Source organism: Cyprinodon tularosa, unplaced genomic scaffold (genome assembly GCF_016077235.1).
Source record: "Cyprinodon tularosa strain WSP-4 unplaced genomic scaffold, ASM1607723v1 ctg237, whole genome shotgun sequence".
Taxonomy (NCBI): domain Eukaryota; kingdom Metazoa; phylum Chordata; class Actinopteri; order Cyprinodontiformes; family Cyprinodontidae; genus Cyprinodon; species Cyprinodon tularosa.
The window spans coordinates 768,289-792,592 of NW_024038885.1; the positions used below are offsets into that span (position 1 = coordinate 768,289).

Below are 24,304 nucleotides of genomic sequence, written 5' to 3' on the forward strand. Positions count from 1 at the left end.
AAACTACGGAAGCCCTCTTGCACCACATGAAGCTAAAAAAAATTAAAAATAGAAAGTCATAATTATGAAATTCAAAGTCATAATTATAGGATTTAAAGTAATAATCATTATTTTACAAGTTAAAATTCTGATATAACGTGGCATTTTTTAACCTTCAAGTGTGGGAAAAACTATGGAAGCCCGTTTCTGCCACATGAAATTTAAAAATGCCAAATAGAAAGTCATAACTATGAAATTATAACTGATAATTATAGGATTTAAAGTAATAATCATGATTTTTACAAGTTGAAATTCTGACATAACGTAGCATTTTTCAACCTTCAAGTGTGGAAAAACTACGGAAGCCCTCTTGCACCACATGAAGCTAAAAAAAATTAAAAATAGAAAGTCATAATTATGAAATTCAAAGTCATAATTATAGGATTTAAAGTAATAATAATTATTTTACAAGTTGAAATTCTGACATAACGTGGCATTTTTTAACCTTCAAGTGTGAGAAAACTATGGAAGCCCGTTTCTGCCACATAAAATAATAAAAAAAAGCCAAATAGAAAATCATAATTATGAAATTCAGAGTCATTATTATGGGATTTAAAGTAATAATTATTATTTTACAAGTTGAAATTCTGACATAACGTGGCATTTTTTTAACCTTCAAGTGTGAGAAACTATGGAAGCCCATTTCTGCCACATGAAATTATTTAAAAAAAGCCAAATAGAAAGTCATAATTATGAAATTCAGAGTCATAATTACAGGATTTAAAGTAATAATCATGATTTTACAAGTTGAAATTCTGACATAACGTGGCATTGTTTAACCTTCAAGTGTGGGAAAAACAGCGCATGCGTTCTCATGCTACTCAACAATTTCGCGACAGAGTCACTCATCTGTTCAGCGCTTCCTATCTCTGCCTGCTTACAGTCAGTAGCAGCAGTTGTTTGCTGCCGCTCCAGGGAGCGTCCCTCTGGTTAACGAGTAACGACAGAGGTCGCTTCATAAACTCTTCTTCTCCTTCAGTCGGCAGCATCCCGACAGGAAGAAGCAGGAGGTAAGAGGCAGACCTCCTTCATGTTAGCTTTGAAGGTTGACAGTTAACTCTTCTTTTTATCACAGAGGTAGGAGCTAGTACTACTACCCGCACCTGTAGGCGTTTGTGTCAAAGTGGCTAGCTTGTTTAGATCAAAATGCAAATGCCCCATTTTGACATCACATTAATGGCTTTATTAAACGAGAGAAAGCGAGTTAACTAGCAAAACAGCCTTCCTGGTTGTGGTCCCAAACTTCAACGTGTCTTATCTGTCCAGCTCATTGCCTTGGCGCTTTTTAAATTGGCTCCACCTTTCACGTTTTGTCCTGTCATGTTGACTTTCAGAAAAGATCTGCATTGTTTCTACACAGAGGAATGAAGATATTCGAGTTTCGGTGATGACAGAGGAGACAACAGTGGGATAGTATAAAAGCCAGGAGACACAGAAGTGACTTCCTCTCTACTGTGAGCCATTTCTCCCTCTCTATGGAGCCCCAGGATGTGTCTGTTCAGGAGGATGCGGTGGATCCAGGCTCCCAGCTGATGCTCAGGGTGGATCGTCCGGTCTATGATGAGGCTTTCCTCCGGACTCAGCTCCTCCATCGCAAAGAGGAATCCAGCACATGCTGCCAGAAGCTCAAAGACAAGTTCAAGTGAGTCAGTTTAGTCTTTAGGACTTATCCTGATGGCTAAGTGTTTCTGTTCAGAAGAGGCTTAGGGCCACTGATTAAAGAAAGTTAACTGATTTTTAAATATTATTTCAGTTTAATATGGGAAAAAGTCAGAATTCTGAGATTAAAGTCAGAATTCTGAGATTAAATTAAAGTCAGAATTCTGAGATTAAAGTCAGAATTCTGAGATTAAAGTCAGAAATCTGGGGAAAAAAGACAGAAATCTGAGAAACAAAAGTCAGTATTCTGAGATTAAAGTCAGAATTCTGAGACAAAAAAAGACAGAAATTTGAAAAAAAGACAGAAATTTGAAAAAAAAAAAGACAGAAATTTGAAAAAAAAAAAGACAGAAATTTGAAAAAAAAAGACAGAAATTTGAAAAAAAAAAGACAGAAATCTGAGAGAAAAAAGTCAGAATTCTGACTTTAATCTCTGAATTCTGAGATTACAGTCAGAATTCTTAGAAAAAAGACAGAAATCTGAGGAAAAAAAGTCAGAATGCTGTGGGGGAAAAAAATCAGAATTCTGAGGGAAAAAAAAAAAATCATAATTCTGAGGGGGAAAAAAATCAGAAGAATTCTTTTCTCTAAATAAAATTTAAAAATCAGTTAACTTTTTTTTTTCAGTGGCCCTAATCCTCTTTCGTATTTCTGAAAGGCTAATGTATCAGATAAAAGGTACTTGTCCAGTTACGGATTTCAACTTTTTTGTTTTAAAAACATAAATGTTTCAGATCATTTAGTTTAAACATCAAGAACATATAGCTAAAGTTTTTGATTTAAAAAGGAAAAAAAAAAAGCCTCCATATCGATTTACCTTCTTCTTGTTACATTTTGAATGAGCTTACTAAATTAGTTGATGATTATTTCAATAATTGATTATTCATGATGAATGGGTTTAGCTCCAATTTAATAATAGCAATCTTATCTTTTAGATTCAAAAACATTGCTGCCAGGCAGGTTTTATTTAAGGTAGTTTCTGTTTGTTTGATAATATCTGGCAACAATCCGCTTGCGTGTGACTAAATGAACCACGTTTTGTTTAATGATGGAGGTTAAATTAATATTTAATAAAGGGTTTAAAAGCAGGTTGGTATCTGCTTTTCTTCACATGATGAATGAAATATATTTTTTTTGGATGCACTTAGTTTATTTTGGCTAAAGAACTGTTGGATAACACCACAAATGTCTGTCTTGTTTTATAGGTGTTCTTCTGCCAGGGCCAAAGCGGTAGCTTTGAGTTTCCTTCCCATTCTGACATGGCTGCCATCCTACCCCGTGAAGCAGTACCTTTTTTCAGATGTGATCTCAGGTCTCAGTACAGGAGTCGTGCAGCTCCCACAAGGTTAGTCCCCCTGCAGCTCGTAGAGCTACTCTACTCATCTGGAACTAGTTAGGAGTTAAAAACATGTCAGGACACGACTGCGGGATACGCGGCCTGCCTTTAGCTTCATGCTGTCTTTATTTTTTCACTCTCTGTGGGTTTGACACAGTGAAGCAATCAGATCGTTGAACTGTGTGGTGAAATCTCTCATTTTTTTTTCTTATTTATCTTGGTCTGCTCCACAGGTCTGGCCTATGCCCTTCTTGCTGCAGTGCCTCCAGTTTATGGTCTATACTCCTCGTTCTACCCCGTTCTTCTCTACACTTTCTTTGGCACGTCCAGACATATTTCCATGGGTAAGACGTCATATCAAGGAACCTTTTTCTGCTGAGTCATGAATCTCAGTGTCACAAAAACGTTCTATGTTGCTAAACTCAGCTCTGTGGGATCATAAACACAGATGGGGAAAGTTTACACGACAACTGATTGACGCTCTGCAGCTTTCTCGTAGTTGTGTCGATTTTTTTTTTTTATTATTATAGCCTGATCAAACTGATAAAATAAATAGTTCAACAACATTCCCCACCTAACCCCAGCTCCTAATTAATTAGTTTGATCACTTTTTTTTCTTTTAGAATATTGCTATAATAAATCTTTACTTGTTTCCATTTGTTTAATTGTTCACTTACTGTTTTAAGGCAGCAAAATTTTCAGGTCATTTTATTTATATAGCACCAATTGACAACACATCATCTCAAGGCATTTTACAGCGACAATTCAACCAGATCACACAGTCCGACTGATTCAAAGTTTTATATCTATGGAAAGCCAGTTGATTGCATCGACTCATTGACTCGAAGGCAATTCCTCACACCAAGAATGCTCGTAGCAACAGTGGAGAGGAAAAACTTCCTTTTAAGAAGAAGAAATCTCCAGCAGAACCAGAGTCTGTGTGAGCGGCCAACTGCTGAGGCTGACTGGGGTTCTTGTTGACAGTAACAGACATACAGTAAGAAGCAGAGATACAAAAGGCAACTGGGAATCTGCTCCACAGGCGGCCCCATCCAGGAAAAATAGCCAGACAGACGAGCTCCGAGCCAGCTCTCACGTCAGAGAATGAAAGACAGCACATACAGTTAGTCACAGTCAGAGAAACAGGACTACACTGTAGTAGGCCAATAGGCCAAGCTCCAACATCTATAAACAAAGGTGTTGATGGCAGCAGCACAGCTGCTATTTCTCTCCACGATGGAGTCACAGCCAAACAGGAACAGACCAGATGAAGCTACTATGAGGAAAAAGCAGAGAGGGCATATTGTTATAGATTGAACTAAGAAATTCTGCAGAGTTGGAGAATAGAGATAGAATGAAACAGATTGATGAAAAGGGGTCCCTATGTCCTCCAGCAGTCTAAGCCTATAGCAGCATAACTATAGAGATACCTCAGGATAACCTAAGCCACTTTAACTAAGCTTTAATAAAAAGGAAAGTTATCAGTTATTTCATTCACATTTCTTTATCTCCTTTAACAGATTGCAAAAAAAAAAAAACCACACAATTCTGGCACAAAAGTTTCCTGTTGGAAGGAATTCTGAGGTTCCAGTTAATGTATTTTTTTTTTATTACAGCTATAGTAGCTCAAGGTTAGGCTCCACTTTTTAAGTTAGCAATTTTTTCCCCCGCACAAGATGTGTTATTTATTGGAAAAAGTTTCCCTTCACACAAAAAAAGTACAAATTTTTTCTCTTAAAAAGTAGGTATCTGCTTCATAAACGTGTTTTTTTTTTTTAACAGCTTGAATCTCATTCAGAAAACCTTATTGAGTAAAAGCGTAAACATGCTACAGTTAACCTTTAGCTCTTTAATGTTGGGAAAGTTCAACCCAGGTGGTTTTTAACATCTGATTTTGATCCTTTTTGAATTTTATTTTCAGGTCCTGAAGAGGCTCTAAAGCAGTTTTTAAAAATTCTGCAGCGACTCTTTTACCCTCCTGGGTAGAAAATCTTCTGAGCTCATCCAGAATGAGATAGGGTGACTGGGATTAATAAAGCTCTAGTGCGTTTCATTTTAAGCTCAGAGGAGACAAACCGTTCCTAAAACCAAATCAGAACATCTAACTCTCACAGTTTTATTTTCAAAATACACAAAAATAAAACATAAATGATTATACCTATGTAGCAAATCTTTTCCCATTCTTTCTTATTTCATTCTGTTACCTTTTTCACTCTTAGATTAAAACAATCAATGTTAAAGTTTCCATTTTCACCTTTAAAAGACAATTGCCTACATCATCATGTCCAAGTTAGGGTTTTCACATTACTATTTAAAAATGCAAAATAATTAAATGCTTAAAAACATATTAACATAAAAAGCTAGCCTTTTTTTTCAATCACAACAGAATCTGTGATTCTCTTATTTGAATAAATAAAGAAATAAGACCAAAATATAACACAACTGGACAATATATCTAGAAATATAAAACGAACAATCGCAAAAATATGCAAAAAGCACTTGTATTTAGTATTGATACTATAACAAATTAGAACTGCATCTGAATACAGAGTTAGTATTGATACTTTTCAGAGAAGAGAGCTTTGTCCACATTTGAACTTTTAAAGCTAAATAATGACTAAAAGCACACAAATAAAATCCGACTAAACAAGGAAAAAGATATTTCTTGGAAAGCTGCCTTTTAGTGCTAAAGAAAAATATTTAACAGGACAGTTGTGAAATCTTTTTTGGAGAAGAGAATCTTGTGTTTTATCCACCTCATGCATGTTGGCAGGCTTCCTAAGCTAATCCAGTGCTGGGTGCTGGTACATGAAAGCTGCACTCTGCAAGGGAGCTTGATGTTTTCCAGGCTGGGTTCTGTTCATGGATCACGTGATCAAAGATGAGGAAGAACCGCTTTAGTTCAACCGTAGCAGTTGTAGCCACTGTTATGTGTCGTCGACCACAATGTGGTACTCATCTGTACTTCTTCCTTTGAGAGGCGGAGCCATGTCGCATATCTGCTGAGAAATGAGCGTCATAACCTTTTGAAGAGGAAAGGGCTATAATTCAAAACAGGAAGAGGCTGCACTCCGTCTGCTCAACGTTTCCCCTGACGAGCAGCGTGGTGTGATAATGATACTTCTAAATCTGGATGGCATGGAGGGGGTGGGGGGTAAACTGGGCAGCCGTTCAAAAGTGGGTGGCCTTCACCGCAAGCCACTCTGTTGGATCCACGTGTTTACTTGAAGTTCATAACCCCTGTAGTCCTGTACGGGAAGCGGCTGCAGAGGCCCAAGGCCTTAAAATAAAGGGAGCTCAGGTGCAGGACGTTCCTGAATGTTTGGGTTTGTACAACGGCGGCTCTGATAACAGGCCGAGCTGGTGATAAGGTAGATGTTTTACATAACGTCTACGTGCAAACCTGATACATTTGTGTTTAGCTTATTCAGCGCTTTATTATTCAGATCTCTGGAACTTTTTCCACACTTTTCAACCAACATCAATCAATACTTTTTAAAACTTTAGGGGGTAAGTCTATCAGCTTTGCTCATCAGAACACTTTGGATCCTTAAAACTGTTTCATAATAACAACTCTGAACGTCATTTTAAGGATTCTTACTTGAAATCTTGTCTTAACTTTGAATGAATCATTCCAACGTATGAAGAGCCTTTGATCTAAACGATTTAGATTTAATTCTTAGAGCCGTTTTACTGCTTTAGGCTAAAACTCTGCGTCAGTTGCTTACCACAATTTTATCTCATGTATTTACAAGAACCTCCTTCCATCTCCCAGCTATCCACATAGCATGATACTACCACCACCGTGGTTCTTTGTAGGATTATGTACGGGTAGAAAAGTCAGTATCGGTTAAAAAAAAGTGTTTTTCTTTATTGTTTTAGTTTAAAAAGCTTTTAGTGTTCATTTTTTTTTTTTTTTTTTTTTGGGTTTAGATTTGAATGCTGTGAAACAGGCTCACTTTATCTACAATGTTTATCACTAAATGAACCTGAAGATTAAGATGTGGTCAAACATGAAAAGTCACATGGAGACTGTGGCTGGAGCCACATTGGTTAAGCAAAATAACTGTCATTAGAAATATATTTAATTTTTTATCACAAGCAAATAGGAATAAAAACATATTTATTTGGTTATGCAGGTTAAACATCATCATCCGTTTTCACAAAACACCAGTAGATATGACAATTACATTTTTGTAAAGCTTCTTTAAAGCTTTAAAGGATTATTTTTGAGTCATATTAGGACACTTTAAGCAATATTAGAGATGCACCAATCCAGTTTTTTTCCAGTCCGACCCAATACATGAGCTGAGCACATTAGCCGATACAGATCCGATTCAACTGTTAAATGAATCAAACATATATATTACCATGTGATTAAAGGCTTTATCCGCTACATAAATATTGTTAAGAGGTATCAAATAAACACAGGTATAAATGTATTTAATATTGTTTATTAACAGATAAGCAGCCAAAAGAAAGGAAATAATAGTTCTATGTGAAGTGCACTGGATTGGATCTCTGACATCCAATCCCTGATATCTGATCCAGGTATCGGATAGGTGCATCTCTAAGCTGGGTTTAAAAGGATTTTAACAGTATAAAGGAAAAATTGTTTCACTAAAAAGTAAAACAACTTGTACAAAAAAACTTTATTTTAAAATTCAACCACATTTCCTTTCCAACTACGTACTTCCATATTATGTGGACTTGTTTTAGTATGGTGAAGGTTGGCGTCCTTTCAGCTGGATCATTGATTTAGCAGTGGGAATCCTTTTGGAGGTTCTGGTATTTTCACCTACAGTCATAGGCTGTAGAGGTGCAGCTAATTCTACGGTAGTACACTTTAAACTTCACTTTAAGCCCATAGTGACAAAGAGGAAATTCTTTGGTATCGCTAAAACTGCATCAAGATCTTGCTCTCAAAATGCTTTTCCTCTGCTCTGACAGACTTTAAAAGTATCCTTAATGTGTAGCGGAAGGAAAAGATATTTTTAGTGATTCTTAAAAAGTTTATAATTTAGATGAGATTTTTTGTTAAAGGTATAGTGGAGGATTTTCGCTAATTTTTGCAAAGACCGCCCCTCTACACTTTTTAAAGAAAAGCACATGCCCAACCCTGTACCCGAACGTCTGCCCTAACCTGTGAATCTCTCAATCACTATATAGAGTGGGGACTATATAATGAACTTTATAGTGAACTTAGTTAACTGACTGTTCGGACAGATGATCACTGCTTTTTGCTCTCCGTTGGTCATGCTCTCTCTCTGCCTCTTCTGAGAGCTTTCTTTTCTTCTCATACACTTCATAGACGCTTTTTCTCTTACGACCATCAGCCATTTTCAAAGAACCGCGGTGAGAAAGGTGAGCTTCAATGAATGTCTGAAACTGGAGCTCACCACAGATATACGCCTGAAAGTGCGCATGCGCAAAAAAAGATAGCTAACGGGATTAGCATGTAGGACGGCCTTACGTAAACATATCACCAGAATGATCTATAATTAGGAGGATGATGATCCACCCGGAAATAAATGATCGTTCTCCATACCTTTAATGCACCACGTCCACTTTGACCCATTGTTATCATAATAAAGACTGGATCATGGAGTATTTGTTTTAAATTTGTTTCAAATATACCTCCCCTCATTGTGGTGCCCCCAGTGTTTACCTGAGAACTTATGCCAGGTTTTAATAAGATCTTGCATAAAGCTGTATTTATCTTATCTAATCTGTAGATCTGATAAAGAGAATATATATGTTATGAATAGAGAGAGAGCTTTTCTCTTATTGAGATTTGATCGTTTAAATTTTTTTTGACAAGATGCTTTTAGCAGCTCTGCAGCTGTTCTGTGATTATTTTCAGCATTTAAATGGCATTTTTTGTACCTCTTTGTTTCATTTTAGGATAATTTATTCTTTTCTTTGTTCTCTTGGTAAATGTTTCTCCCTGTTTAAATGGAAACTGGTCCTAAAGCAGCTTGTGGCCTTTCACACAGCTTTCTTTCACCCTACGGGATGTTCAGCTCAAACCAGCGCAATCTGGTCTAAGTCAGAGGACATTTAGATGCTGCCAGCAGGACAGTAAATTCTCCACCGGAGTTTCAGTTCAGGGTGTTTTTTTTGGTCTCACCTGGAGGGCTGGAGGACAGAGGAGGCCTTTGTTGAAATGTTCTGTTTCTGACCTGCAGGCACCTTTGCTGTGGTGAGTCTGATGATCGGGGGCGTTGCTGTGAGGGAAGCCCCAGAGAATTTGTTTCTTCTCCCCCACATCAATGGCTCCAACTCGTCTGTGGTCTATGATGAGGAGGCTCTCCAAGCTAGGAGAGTCCAGGTGGCCGTGGTGCTCACCACCATGGTGGGAATCATCCAGGTTAGTAACAGAGGGAGGGAGTAAGGGGCGAAGGTTTCTCACGCTCAAAAAATGTGTGTTTACCCAAAGCAGGGGGCTGAATCATCTGGATTTACATGTTTTCATTTCAAACAAAGCCTTTACTTTATTACACTAACTACTTCCTTTTTTTTTTTTTTTTCCCTTTTCTCTTTCAGTTTGTATTCGGTCTTCTCAGGTTTGGCTTTGTGGCGATCTACCTCACAGAGCCTCTGGTGCGAGGCTTTACCACAGCAGCTGCCGTGCACGTCGTCATCTCCCAGCTGAAGTACCTGCTGGGAGTGAAAACCAAGCGTTTTTCTGGGCCCCTCTCTGCTTTATATGTGAGTCTAAAAGGTCGGAGGAAAAAACTTAGTTTAAATACCCTTTTTTTTTTTACAAGCTGTGTTGTTGTTGCTGCTGTAGAGCGTTACGGCAGTCTTCAGTGAAATCGCCAACACGAATGTCCCCACGGTTCTCCTGGGCCTCGCTTGCATGGTGTTTCTGTACGGGATCAAAGTCCTCAATGAGCGTTTCAAGAAGAAGCTGCCTGTTCCCATCCCTGGAGAGATTATGGTGGTTATTGTGTCAACCGGGGTCTCTTATGGTTTATCCCTTGCACAAAAACACGGCGTGGGGATCGTTGGGGAGATACCATCAGGGTAAGCTGCTTTTTATTGATCTATTTGAGGCCCAAATAGCAGATTGTAGATGAAACTTTCATAACATCTGGACTCTAAAGTCGTTGCACTCTGAGAGTTTGCATGTGTTCCTAGGCTCCGCGCTCCTGCCGTCCCGGATTTCTCTCTGCTTCCAAACTTGATCCCAGATGCGTTCGCTGTAGCCATCGTCGGCTTCTCAATGGGCATCTCACTAGCAAAGACCTTTGCCTTAAAGCATGGCTATAGTGTGGACGGCAACCAGGTGAGGAGTGGGGTTTCTTCTAATTGCATTGCATCCAATACTTTTCGTTTAGTTTTTCCCCCATTACACCCAGATTTATACATTTCATGTGTTTATTTAGGTAAATGGTTGACTATTATTTACAGCAAACAAAGGTAGCTTTTTAGAACACCCTTTTTTCTTCCTTCCACCCAACTTTCTAATCTATTTAAGCTCCCTTATTTTCAGCAGCAACCTTTTATTCCTTATCTTGCTTGAGTAGATAAATATCTTTAGTTTAGGAATACTATGTCAGTCACCAGAAGCTGCTTTGACCTGATAAGACTGATATGTGTTTCTAGATCGATTGGTTTTTATGATCTGTATTTATAACCTCTGGTCCTAACGACTACCTCTTGATGTTTAACATCTGATTGCTGGACACTCAGGAGCTGATCGCCCTCGGCGTCTGCAACTTCACAGGCTCCTTCTTCCACACCTTTGCCATCACCTCGTCCATGTCGAGGAGTTTAGTGCAGGAAAGCACAGGAGGAAAGACACAGGTGAGAAAAAAGCTCTCACACTCCGGAGCATCAGCAGTCTGGATAAACTATATTGGTGCAATAAAGCCATTAGCAGTGCGACGGATAACGTTTACAAGCTTCCCTCTTGGTGTGTTTTCACTCAGATCGCAGGCTTGCTGTCGTCTCTCGTAGTGCTGCTGGTTGTGTTGGCCGTTGGTTTTGTCTTCCAGCCGCTCCCTCAAGTACGTATAGTCATTATAACATTATTTTATTTTTCTCTGTAGGAAATAACATTGATCAGATTCTTTTTTTTCTTCTTCTGTTTTTCAGACGGCACTTGCAGCTATTATCATAGTCAACTTGATTGGGATGTTCAAACAGTTCCGAGATATTCCCTCTTTGTGGAGGACCAGCAAGATCGAACTGGTCAGTTTTTCATTTGCATTGAAAAAATGGCGTCTGGCTGCAGAGCTGAGGACTGACCGTGTTTTCTTTTTTCTTTAACAATCGATTCATTTTGAGAGCAGAAACTAAAACTTTCATGTCAAACACAGCGGACGTCAGTCTTTCTCCTCTCAAATTACCCACAAATTGGTCAGAGTGTTTGTTACTATGACAACAATGCTCTACCCTTCCCTTTGTAAAGCTGTTTCTATCAAAATCAATATTTAATTCCCTCTTGTGAGCACAGATTGAGGAACACGGATCATAATAATGTCAATTATGGTTTTCCGACCCCTGTGCCTTCAGGTTGCTTGTAGATCTTGTAGACGGCAATAAACGCGATATAATCGCCTTGTTCCGAATCTATTATTGGTCAAAGTTATGTGACTTCTGTGATGCTCTCAGCTGTAAATAGCTCTGGATTTAAAATATAAAAATTAAGTGTAAATATTGGGTGGAAAGCATTTTAAAACCTGAATTGTTAGTTTTTATGTGGTTTGGGGTAAAAGCTTCTCTTCATTTAAGAAGTAAAAAAAAATTGAATGAATTTTATGTAAAAAGTACATTTATATGCGTCTAATACAAAAAGTAACCATGTCATTTATTGATGTACTGATGAGGTGCAGTTAGTTATTCTAGGTATTTATATTCAGTCATTTAGAATTTTCTTAATGTTTTCAAATATAAATTACGTCTGGCTTTTTATTTTTAAATTAATTTGAATTTTAAATATTTTGGTGTGGCCATTTTATGAATACACAATTATATGAATCAATGCTGATTTAAGACAGTAGTTTTTTATGGAATTGACTTGATAGAGACCCAGCAGATATAATTTTAAAGGAATGCAAGTCTTTTTCGTTTCCTACCCAATACTGTTATTGACCTGATATAATATTAGCTAAATGTTTAATTGTGCGAAAGCTTGTGGTATTACTTAAAGGGGAAAAACAATAGGTATGAGAACAACTGGGACTGTGTTTAAGCATCAGTCACTATCCATAATAATAATAATTATTATTATTTGCACCTATTTGCATGAAAAAAGTGAAATCTAAATTATAACTCTTACCCTATTTAAACTTAACCTTAAACTTAATGTTGCTTTGCTGTAAGAGATTTTGAAGCTAAAGCCTTCATCTCCCCTTTGGTGTTCTGGATCTGTGAAATTATAGATCGATCAGTTGTCTATTGTACCCTTTATCATTGTTTTATTGCCCAGCGCTAAGAAAAACTGACATAAGAATATTCAACAATTTAATCACATAAAAATCTATAAATTAGTTGAACTTATTGGCTAATATGAAACTGATTTACAATTTTAAAATGGGGCACCCCGACCTCAAACTATAAAATTTAGGACAATAAATCTATGATTTCCACTTTTTTATTAAATTACTGAAATGTTTTGATTTAATAAAAAGATAGAAATAGTGTTCTTTAAGATCCCCTAGATCATTTCATAATGCAATGTTCTTTTTGTCCATCCTAGGCCATTTGGCTAGTGTCCTTCATTGCGTCTGTGCTGTTGGGTCTGGATTACGGCCTCCTGGCAGCCATCGCCTTCGCCATAATAACTGTCATCTACAGGACCCAGAGGTACAGCTCTCTGCTTCTGCTTTATTTCAATCCAATTATTTATTTCAATCCAATTATGGGATTTTAAACATGCATGCACATTATTTCATCGTGACATTATCACGATGGGAAAAGAATATGGAAAGATTACTTTTTGATGTGAGCAGGATTGAGTCGGAAAAAGTCTTCCTTTGATTAGCTGAAAATATAGATAATAGATTTGATTTGAGTTTAAAACTTGTGTCCTCATCAAGTATGTTCTTGACAAGAACATAGGAAAGTATAAACTCGGGGAGAACGGGAGCACACAACGTAAATATGGGTCAATTGGAACAGAAGCGTTCTTGTGACGTCACCACACGTTTGACTCGTCTGGAGCTGCATTTCACCTCCTGTTATTAATAGCCTCTAGATAATAATAAATTCGTACATTTTTCATTTAGTCGGGGAATGATTATTTGCACAGAGCATTCCACTGGAAGCTGCTGCTGTCGTGGTGCATGGTGGGACAGCTGTTAATCTTGAGAATGGACAAGTCTGCTCTGATGCATACTCTCATGTCCTCAGCTGATGACGTTTCATGAGTACACGAGAATGCACAAGTACACATCCTGAGAAACATCTTATATTTTCTTGGTCTTGTCACGGTCTCGAAATTCATTTCCACTTACCTTCCGCCACTTTCCACCACAGAAAGCAGCTATCTGTTCCTCTGCTCTGATCTGCTTACAAACTAAGACGTTCTTCCAGGGATCTCTTGCTTACCTATTAGATGAAGTTATAATTACTTTTAGAGGCTGTGCTGTTTCTATATTCCTCTGACATCACCACCAGTACAGCTGTGGAAAGGTGGAGGTGAATGAGAGCAAATAAAACATAGATCCTGCTGTAGAACCTCAACTACTAAAGATTAAAAAACTATAATAAATTATTAAATACTTTATTAAACAAAGTTCTGACCATATTATTTTGACCTCCAATCTAAATGCATAAAAGTGTTGCTATAAATAGCAACAATGTTATGGAAAGTAAAAAAAAACAACAACACAAATGTAGTTCTTTAGAATTTCGGGGGGGGGGAAATCTTTATAATTTGAAGAGCCTGCATCCACTGGAAATCTTTATCCTCAATCAGTAAATATATATATTTTTTTTATCACTGATGATTTTTTATTACATATTTTTATTCGCCACAGTTCAGTCCTGCTACAAGAACATCAGTCATAATGATTTAGATGTTTAAAATTACACACTTCAGCAATATGAACCACTGTTTACATGATTAAAAAACAATTTTAATATATTGTAGGCACAATTTAAACAAAAGTTATTAAATGGGGAAAGTTCGATTAATTTCAGCTTAATTCAGTGTTCAATATCTCTTAGTTTTTTAGATCTTTCAGATGCATTTGAGAAGGACTTTTGATCATGTTTCATACATTGTGAGGTGCTGGTATTTAGGGTTTTTAGAAAGCAGATGTTGTTTTTTTTTATGAAGATAAATGGAATTTCTCAGTTAGATTAATACTTTTTAGTCGTAGTATTTTAAATTATGACATGTATTGTTGTTTATTTGATTTTAACTGTAGAGGAGTAAAATTCTCACTTTTTGGTGGCTTTCTAGCATCTGGCATTAGAAAGTTCTCAACACTGTTTTTATTAATGGTGGTTGCAGTATGGAAATATAATGGAAAATCTCTTTGTGGTTTGTTTTTTTAAGCCTAAAGAGTATTAGGCTTGAAAAATTACTCTTTAAAAGTGTTTTTTCTGTCTTCTAGCCCCAAAACGTCCATCCTGGGTCACGTCACAAACACAGGACTGTATTACGATGTGGACGACTACGAAGAGGTGGGTTAAGTAGAGGAGGCACTCCTTTCCCTCACACATATGTTTGTCTTATTTCAGATTTTTTTTTTTTTTTCCAGGCATCTGAATACGAGGGGATTAAGATTTTCCACTCCAACTCCCCCATCTACTTTGCTAACAGCGACCTTTATGTGAATAAAGTCAAAGAAAAGGTAATCCAATCTGCTATATGCAAACAAGGGGTTTCCAGGCAGGTTTATACATTTCTTCTGTCTCTACAGACGGGAGTGAACCCGGAGGGGCTGCAGGCTGCACAGAAAGCTAGAAGAAAACAGAAGGAGAAGGAAAACAAGGAGCAAAACTCCCCTCTGAAGATTTGTGCAAAGGTGTGTTGGATCTTCTTTTCCTGGTCTGCTTTGTTTGCAGTGTAAACAGACTATAAAGCATGTTCCGGCTTCAAGCTGGGCTTTGTGTAAGTTTCTCAGTGAAGTAAAAACTATCTGAAGTTGACCTCTATCTGTTTGTGTGGCCTTGACGTTAAAAACTATAGTATGAAAGCATTTGGATTAACATAAAGCTGATTATGTGAACTTTTTATGCCTTGACTGAAAGCCATGATTGTCTTTAGTACAAGGATCAGACGGAGAATGTGACACATGAGGTCTCGCCTCAGAGCAACGAGGTGCAGGGAGTGAGAAACGGCGAGCTGGAGGACAAACATCGCGAATCGATTTCTGAGGAGACGATCTTCCTCGAGCTTCTCAGCTCCGTCCATTCCATCATCCTGGACTGGACCAGTGCCAGCTTTATTGATTCTGTAGGAGCCAAAGCCATCAAACAGGTCCTTTTTCCTTCTGCTTCCCTTTTAAAATAAAATTTTCATTATTTCAGCTCCATGCCTTACTGTGACACATCATTCTTTTAACACTGAACTGTGTCCATCTGCAGGTCATTAGGGAATATGCAGCAGTGGATGTTAGGGTGGTCATCGCTGGCTGCAACAGTAAGTAATAAGGATTAATCTAATTATCTGTATTTTCTTTTAACTCTTTGTGAACTTGAGTAAGAAAGTAAAAGTCTCTTGTCAAACTTTTTATTTTATAAATAAAATCTGAAGAGCGTGACCTGCTTTATCTACCAGCTTTGCACAGCTGAGCATGAACTTGAGCTCGTTCTTTGCTACTATGTCAGTATGCTTACATTTATCCACTTGAACAATGTTCTTAACCCAAGCTTCTCCATACTGCACAATGTAGTTTAGCTGTTTTACAAGACAAATAGATGATGTTTTAATATGTGGGATTCTGCATGGCCTTTTATTAGGACCAGTTTCATTGCAGTTATGTTTTAGGATATTTAAATTGCGATGAGGTCCTTGCATCATTTAAACCCTGCAATGGTTAGGGATTCCACACTGTAAATATACGGAGGATAAATCAACTCTTCAGCAGCAATAGATTGAATTTCTGGTTCAGATTCAGGAATATTTTTCTAAGACTTTGGACTGATCTAAAGGTAATGATTTTAATTAGGATATTTGATTTCCTAATGTAGTCCATGGAGAAGCCATAAGCCCCATTTACACTACCCTTATGAAACTGTGGCGAGAGCACGGTAACCTAGATAACTGTTGAGTGTAAATGGCAGGCAAACTGAACCGGACAGTGCCAGACACAACTGAACTGCGCTAAGCTAGTTCAACAGTAGGGCGCATGAGCAGACCGCGTCATCTACAATATACAGTCAGCTCCCACTAGGTGGCGGTAATTCACATCAGTAAGTTGCTTGACAACCGCCACAAAGCAGAGGAAGAACTTTAAATAATCGAAATTTTGTCATCGCTACATTTTTTTTAAATGGTTTCAAAAGAGCGTGGTAAAAAACGCTCGTCCAGGCGATGTTGGACGGAACAAAACATAATCACAAAGTTTTCATACTAGAGAGCACTAGTACTGTTGATCCTGACTAAGAGGCGAGGAACCGTGCTTGTTTGACGTGTAAACATAAAATGTGGTAAGGAATCAAGCTCGGCTGGAATATATGATCCAAGCTTGATCTGAACGCTGCAAAGATCGGTTTTCAGGGGGTAGTGTAAATGGGGCTAGTGTATACTAGCCATAATTTAATTGATTACATAAGTGGTCCCATATTAATTACATTGATTTTATCTGATGAAGTTTTATATCTTACCTGAGTGTTTCTAACTAAACATGAATGTATTAGTAGTTTTGCTTATGGTTGTAACTGCTAACATGTATAACTAATATTCTAGTTTTGGTATTTTACGCTTCCCTTTTGTTTCTTTAAGGAAGCGTACTGGAAGAGCTGGACGCGCTCCAGTTTTTCACAGGGGAGTTTTCCACAGACATGGTGTTCCCCACTGTCCACGATGCAGTCCTGCACTGTCAGAACACTAGATCCAGAGCACCCGCTGCTTCGACCGAAGCCTGAACCTGGAAGAGTCCAACAGGCTGTGAACTCATCAGTTAACAGTGGTTCATATTGAACGTTTAGTTTTTTTATAGCACAGGTAGAAGCTTTTTGTATTCTCTATAGCTTTGACCATCTCAGATCTGTGTAGTTCACTAAGCATTATCCCTCTGTATCATCTTAGTGATCCACAGAAAAGGAGTACAAAAAGTTGCACTTTTATCAACTTTTGTAGTTCAGGGTTACTTCAGACTTGCTGCTGTGTTTTTCCAAAGAAGAACCAAAAAAAAAAGACGTCTGATGGGGTTTGTCAAAGTGAGCATCTCATCGTCATGCTGATATATATCATCCAAGGTTACTGACTGCCATTGTATCGTTATTACCAGGTTTAATGTGTATTTAAGGTGGAGATTATCAAAACTGATCCCTTGTGTTTGTCTGTTACTGCATTTCAACATTTGTGGGAATATTTTAATGTAATGACTGTAAAAGAAATGAGACTTAAATCTGGAATAAACGTTATTTTTACTTGAAAACAAAAACACTACATGTTTGACTTTTGTATTCAGACGGCGAAACACCAAATCAGAAAACGCAAACATTTTGCTCAGTTGTAGGTCATGTATCTGGGGGTGGCGCTGAACTTGGCGTAGGATTTGATGACCTTGTTCACAGCCTCCAGGAAGTCTTTCTCTGTGGCGATCTTCCTGCGAGCCCTGATGGCGAACATGCCTGCCTCTGTGCACACACTGCGGATCTCGGCACCTGATGAATAATCAAAGTATTTCACATCAATTTTATAGAATTTTGTAGCTGTTAGTTTTACAAGAAACGTCTGCATTTGGTCTAAACTGAGTTTCTATATAAAGATTACACCGCCCTCTGCTGGCCACTGAGTGCCACTGCATACCTCAGACATCATGGTCATCCAGGAAATCTTACCCAATCAAGAGCTAATTAGATTAATCTAAGCAAAGTAAGAAAAAAAAACATGTAGACTGGCTTTTAGACACTGACTGCGGTGCCAGCCTTACCGGTGCTGTTGGGACAGAGGCGAGCCAAAAGCTCAAAGCGAATGTCTCTCTCCACACTCATAGAACGGGCATGGATCTTAAATATATGGGTGCGTCCCTGCAACACAACAAATAAAAGATTAATAAAAGCAATGAAACGCTTCATGGTTGCTTTAATTCATATAGTAAACGTTTGTCAGTCACCTCCAGGTCAGGCAGACTGAACTCTATCTTCCTGTCCAGACGTCCAGGTCTCATCAGAGCCGGGTCCAAAGTGTCTGGTCTGTTAGTGGCCATCAGAACTTTGATGTTGCCTCGAGGGTCGAAGCCATCTAATTGGTTGATGAGCTCCAGCATAGTCCTCTGGACCTCATTGTCTCCCCCAGCACCGTCATCAAAACGAGCGCCTATTTAAAGGGGAAATTAAAAGAATTCAGCACCAAATTAATTTAAGTTTCAAAAGCAGTTTTCTGCACAGATCGGTTAAGAACGGTTTACCTCCAATGGCATCAATTTCATCAAAGAAGATCAGACAAGCCTTTTTGGTCCTGGCCATTTCAAACAGCTCTCGGACCATCCTGGCTCCCTGTAAAGCAAAGAAACAAAAAAAAAGAGAAGTTTGCGATTAAAAACATCTGCATGTACAGTTTTATCTCCAGCCTTTCCTTTGACCAATGAGCTTACCTCTCCGACATACTTCTGTACCAACTCTGATCCAATGACTCTGATGAAGCAGGCATCAGTGCGGTTGGCGACAGCACGAGCACAGAGGGTCTTTCCAGTACCAGGGGGCCCAAAGAGCAGCACACCTTTAGGGGGCTCAATTCCCAGGTTCACAAACCTTTCAGGCTGGTGAGATGAGGGGAAAGACAAATGGTAAACAAAAAAAAAAGAAGCCTGATCCAATTAGCTCCAAGAATATGAAAGTTTTTAATGTTAAAAAGAACGTATTTTTCATGGAAATCCAATGCCTCTTAAAAATGTGAGATAAGAAAAAACAAACATCTTAGGGTGGATATTGTAAAATTAAACTGTTTCTTCAGTTCTTCTGGCTCTAAAATGGGAGCCAGGGTTGTAAAAGTTGCAGAACATTGCATTAGAGCATCAAAAAATATAAAAGTGTTTAAAAATGTGGTTAAACTTGGGTTACAGTTTGCTTTTCAGCAACTTCATAATAAAAACGCATTTAAAATTATCGTTATCGTTTCATCCTCTGGTATACTTATTTACGATGTTATATTTATTTGGGAAACTCATAAGCTTCTCCAAAACTGCTTTCTAACCATAAAATACATCAAAAAGTAAAATTTTATCATTTCCCACCCAAATCTGACACCAAGAAATAAAAAATGTGAGACTATTTGGTTCATTCAAGAAAAAGAGATATACTTTAGTCAGTCTGAGCTTTTATTTCACTAATATAAACCTTTTTTCTGATATAAATCAGTTTTTATGGGGTCCTGCTACGGTATGGAGGTAGATCACATGACCCATACACCAGCTGCCGCAGGTTTGGGTGCTGACCTTTCCCGAATGTCTCTCCCCTCTCTTCTAACCCACTTCCCTGTCTCCATACTTTTGAAAATAACACAATAAAGGCCACTAGAGCTTAAAAATAACCTACAAACAAATACATTTTATTCTTTCCATGTTTGCCTAAAAGGTCTATTCCTCAACATTAAGTGCCACAAAGGTAAAATATGTCTAAGACAGGAAGGAGGGGGTTTATTTCTGCAGTTATCAATACTTACGTGGAGCAACGGAGTTTCAACCACTTCTCTCAGCTTCTCAATCTGCTCTTTACATCCACCCACATCACTGTAAGTCACATCAGGCTTCTCCTCCACCTGCAGCCACCCACAGAATCATTAAACAACAAGATCTACTTTTACTGACCTTTATTTTCAAAATTATTACTTTTAAACAATATTATTTGACCGTGTCCTAAACTTATACCTGCATCATAGTGACAGTGGGGTCGATTTTTGGAGGCAGAGGAATGTGGATCTGGTACTTGTTCCTGTCAACCCTGAAGACGCAGACGGAATATTCAGCAGGTTTGTTATTTTGGGGGAGAAAGAAGTCAGTTTGTCATCGTCAATGAATTATTTAAAGTATCTTGGCAGCCTCACCCAACTCTCATGCCCTCCTCAATGTCAGTTGGAGCCACCTGGTCACTCAGGTCCACCACAAACTTAGCAAACTGTTTCACATTGATGATATATTTGGGATCCTCCGAGTCGGCATTAATGATCTTTGTGCATCTATTTAAACCAAAAAAAAAAACACAGAAAATTTTAGCCACTTTATTTACATCAAGTCCCCTTTTTAAGAGATTACTACAAAACTGGACAGAGGTGTCAATTAACAAAGTACAAATACTTCGTTACCTTACCACTCCTTACATTTTTAGCAATTATCTCTACTTTTTCATCCTTACATTTTAAAAATAGATTCATTAGTTTTGTGTCATTTAAGCTCATTTTCATTATGGCCGGTTGCTATTAAAACAAAATAAAAAATTAAAACTATCAAAACGATTTGCTTCATCCAGACATGTTCTTTGCTGTTGGACTCGGTGCTGCCCCAACTTGTTGTTCACCACATACCAAAATAAATAGTTTTTCATGATGCAAAGTAAAATTTGACTCTATTGCCATTAGTTATAAAACTAAGTATAAGGGAATTATCATCCAGAATTGTAGAAGAATGTTAATCCTAATAGGATAGTGCAGTAGCCAGTATAAGGTTTAAAGCACCTGTTCTTCACATTTTATTCTGAATTACTTTTATACTTTAAGTAGTTTTATAGATGGATAAATGGTACTTTTACATTTTTACTTGGGTAAAAAGCTAAAGTTGATTCTACTTGAGTAATAAACATGAATACTTCTGACACATCTGCCAATGGATGAGTATTTAATGACTTTCTTAATCAAAACTATGAGATAGTCAACTTATTGAGTTACATTTGTGCTTGGAAATCCAGTTTCTACACTTCCTGAATGTAATATTTATTTAAAAAAAACACACTAAAGTAAAAATGTTAACCTGGAAAACAAAAAGCTTCTCACCAATTATGACAGTAAAATCCAACATGGCTAATACACTTCAAATAAAATAAATAAGGAGTTCAATTCTGACATTTGTAATATCTAAACCGGTCGCACAGACTGCTGCTCAACCTCTATGGCAGTGGTTAGCAAGCTTTAAATCCAAAGAGACATTTTATACTGAGCCCAGCTAAAGAGAAGTCATTTAGATCCAGACCTGTACATGACCTTTAAATAAAACACAACTTATTTATTATCACATTTGAGTTTTTGAGACCTCTACATCATTAGTGGAACATTTTTGTTTTGAGAGATCCTGATTCAGACAATCAAACAAGTATAGGGAACAGAAACTCTATAATAGATCGCATGGAAATGCATCACAAATGATACCAATAACCAATTTAAATATTCAAACCTGTTTTTGTTTATTTTTCAGTGTTTAGTGGTTAAGACAATCAGTTTACAAGATTTACAGGGTTATATTTGGGAAAACACGAAGTTTCAATAAAAAGAAGCACAGATTTCTTCTAGAATGTAGGAAATAAAACATTTTAAAGCTAAAAAAAAATATATGGATCTAATGACATTTCTGGTTCTTAAATGTCATTCTGTTTGGAAATTTAAACGGTTCAATGTTAAATATTAAAGTATGATTACTTGCCTTGCAACCTGGAGTGGCTGTTCGCTCTGAAGAGTCTGTTTGTCAGCAGCCAGATCCCAGAGCGCTGGTGGAGCCAGGCCTGTGTCCGACTCCTTAATGCCTATCAAATAAATAATGATTCAGCTTCGAACCTAAACCTCTTGCTATTAATAAATGCACTTTATAAATGAACATGTTCATGTCACTGTTGTAAGCTGCTCCTTCACTGCTGAAAAGCTGTATGCATCAACATTTAATTTAGTATACAGTCTGTGTATAAAAAAAATTACAATAAACTTTTCCTAAGTCTCTAAGAAACCAGCAGATGCTCTTTACGTAAGCACTGTCTGTGTAGATGTTTGACGATAATGGACTAGCAGCTGCCATTTCTTGTATACAGTATATAGATTTTTTTTGCCAGTGAAGAAAGCAGGACAAAACTGCCAAAAGTATCCCCTCACCTGCCTTGACTCACGTGAGCTTAATTGACTTCTCATTCCTAACCCATAGAGGAGAATGTTTATAGGAATTTTTGACCATTCTTCCAGAAACACATTTCTGAGGTCACACACTGATGTTGGATGTATGCCTAGCTCTCCAGTCTCTGCTCTAATTCACTTTTTTTTCTATTGGGTTGAGTTCAAGACTCTGTGCAGTTTAGTCAATTTCATCCACACCTGACTCGGTCATCCATGTCTTTATGGACCTTGCTTTGTGCTCTGCTGGTCAGTGAAGTTGGAAGAGGAAGCGGACAGCAAACTGTTCCCACAAAGTTGGGAGCAATTGTCCAAAATGTCTTGGTATGCTGAAGCATTTAGAAGTAAGGGGCTAAGCCAAGCTCCTGAAAAACAACCCCACACCATAATCCCCCCTCCACCATACTTTACACTTGGCCCAATGAACTCAGACAAGCACCACTCTCCTGGCAAACCCAGTCTCGTCTATCAGATTTTCAGATGGGAAAATTGTGATTCATCCCTCCAGGAAACACTCTACTACTCTGGACTGCTCTGGTGGCATGCTTTACACTTTACCACTGTGATTCTGCAGTGATTCTCTCTGCAAGTTGGCGAACATGCCGCACTGTGTCCTTCAGCATCCGCTGGCTAAATCCCAGTTAAATTGGCCTATAGCTTTGTTGCCAAGATGCTGTCCTGTCCAAACACGACACATTTTCTCATGATACAGCTCACATTCCCTTGGATTTGTCGCACAGGTAGCATCCCATCACAGTTCCACACTGGAATTCACAGAGCTCCAATCATTCACAAATGTTTCTAACAACAGTCTGCATGCCTAGGTGTTTGATTTTATACACCTGTGGCCATGTGAGTGATTGGAACATCCGATTGCAATAATTTGGATGGGTGAGCAAATACTTTTGGCAATACCTTATAATCACAATGATTCACAAGTGTAATTATTTTGTGTGTCTGCACAACTTTCTTTAGATTATTTAGTCTTTTTTGTATCCATAAAACTGATCAAACACCTAATACATCTTTATAGTATCATCAACATCATCAATAATAATAATCGGGTTTTTTTTAATACATTGAAAATATGATACAAGTATTAATATATGGTATGGTTATAGCAGTTTGATTTGTTTTCCTGCACCTAGAAAGTTAGATCTGGTTGTGTGTGAATAATGTTTGCTTATGAAATTTCTATGCTTATGGGTATCTTTAAACACTGTGGTATATTATTGTGTTATTATTATTATTATTTTTTATTTTTTTTAGAAATAACAACAGAATAAAATCGAGGGTCATTTCAATCAAAGCCATTCTGACAAGTTTAGCTTTATTCATTATATACCCCATAGGAATCCAGAGCCATTGTTTACCTGTCAACTCGTTGATTTTTTTGAGAAGCTGCTGAATGTCATCCTCCACCTGTTTGATCTGTCTGGAGTAAGTACTTTGACCCTGTCGACCCACACACACAGTTAAAATCAAATTGAGTACCCCAAATGTTCTCCAAACCTTAATAACACCAAAACGATCGATGTTTAAGATCGTTTGTTGATTGGTACTCACATATGTTTTGAGCAAAGCGATGTCGCCTTCATCCAGAGCTGAAGTTAAAAAGGGGGAAAAAAAAGGATGAGTTTGCATTCAGAACGAGGAAGCTGGTGTTGCTTATAACAGTAAACAACAAAATTTTTAAAAGCTTCACTTTTTGATCGGACAAACATATTTAATGACTTAATAACAAGAAGAATAAGTGTCTTAGCTGAGGTTTGGGTATCCTGTCTTTTTTTCTATAAGCTAAGCTAATGTTGGCTAACCTAGCTAAGTTCGACGTTACCTGACTTGTTTTAAAAACATGCAAATAAGCGTAAGTATTATAAACCTCGAATGGGTCCGTCATCCTTTTCCTCTTCCTTGGTCTTCCTCTGGTCCTCTCCCAGGTAATCCGGCATATTTAATAAAGTAAGAAAATGTTTGTGTCAGAGGAAAATTGGCTCGCTCCAGCAGCTAAACCTTACAATTACGCAGCAGCTTTCGAGTTCCGCTGCCTACCG

At 37.7% G+C, this 24,304-nt stretch overlaps 2 protein-coding genes across 3 annotated transcripts; one reads left to right on the forward strand and one right to left on the reverse strand.

Annotated features, from left to right (window-relative positions):
- The first annotated feature begins 889 nt into the window (after nucleotides 1-889).
- slc26a5 (solute carrier family 26 member 5) lies at nucleotides 890-17,607 on the forward strand. 2 transcript variants are annotated; one of them, XM_038287208.1, is made up of 18 exons: nucleotides 890-1,049; nucleotides 1,374-1,681; nucleotides 2,904-3,043; nucleotides 3,268-3,378; nucleotides 9,223-9,404; nucleotides 9,581-9,745; nucleotides 9,828-10,063; nucleotides 10,178-10,325; nucleotides 10,733-10,846; nucleotides 10,972-11,049; nucleotides 11,138-11,233; nucleotides 12,744-12,850; nucleotides 14,608-14,677; nucleotides 14,755-14,847; nucleotides 14,917-15,021; nucleotides 15,264-15,476; nucleotides 15,584-15,638; nucleotides 16,944-17,607. In XM_038287208.1, exons 2-18 carry the CDS (start codon nucleotides 1,515-1,517, stop codon nucleotides 17,084-17,086), a joined length of 2,223 nt encoding a protein of 740 aa, XP_038143136.1. In that variant the 5' UTR covers nucleotides 890-1,049; nucleotides 1,374-1,514; the 3' UTR covers nucleotides 17,087-17,607. The 2 variants fall into 2 exon arrangements, with proteins under 2 accessions (XP_038143136.1, XP_038143137.1); XM_038287209.1 differs by having other exon boundaries at nucleotides 1,400-1,681.
- On the reverse strand, nucleotides 17,572-24,303 carry psmc2 (proteasome 26S subunit, ATPase 2). Its single transcript, XM_038287212.1, has 12 exons — nucleotides 24,133-24,303; nucleotides 23,817-23,854; nucleotides 23,624-23,705; nucleotides 21,796-21,895; nucleotides 20,211-20,342; nucleotides 20,035-20,107; nucleotides 19,830-19,925; nucleotides 18,763-18,927; nucleotides 18,577-18,664; nucleotides 18,283-18,485; nucleotides 18,100-18,196; nucleotides 17,572-17,830 (listed from the first exon to the last, which is right to left on the reverse strand). Exons 1-12 carry the CDS (start codon nucleotides 24,200-24,202, stop codon nucleotides 17,673-17,675), a joined length of 1,302 nt encoding a protein of 433 aa, XP_038143140.1. The 5' UTR covers nucleotides 24,203-24,303; the 3' UTR covers nucleotides 17,572-17,672.
- Between the last annotated feature and the right edge of the window lies 1 nt (nucleotide 24,304).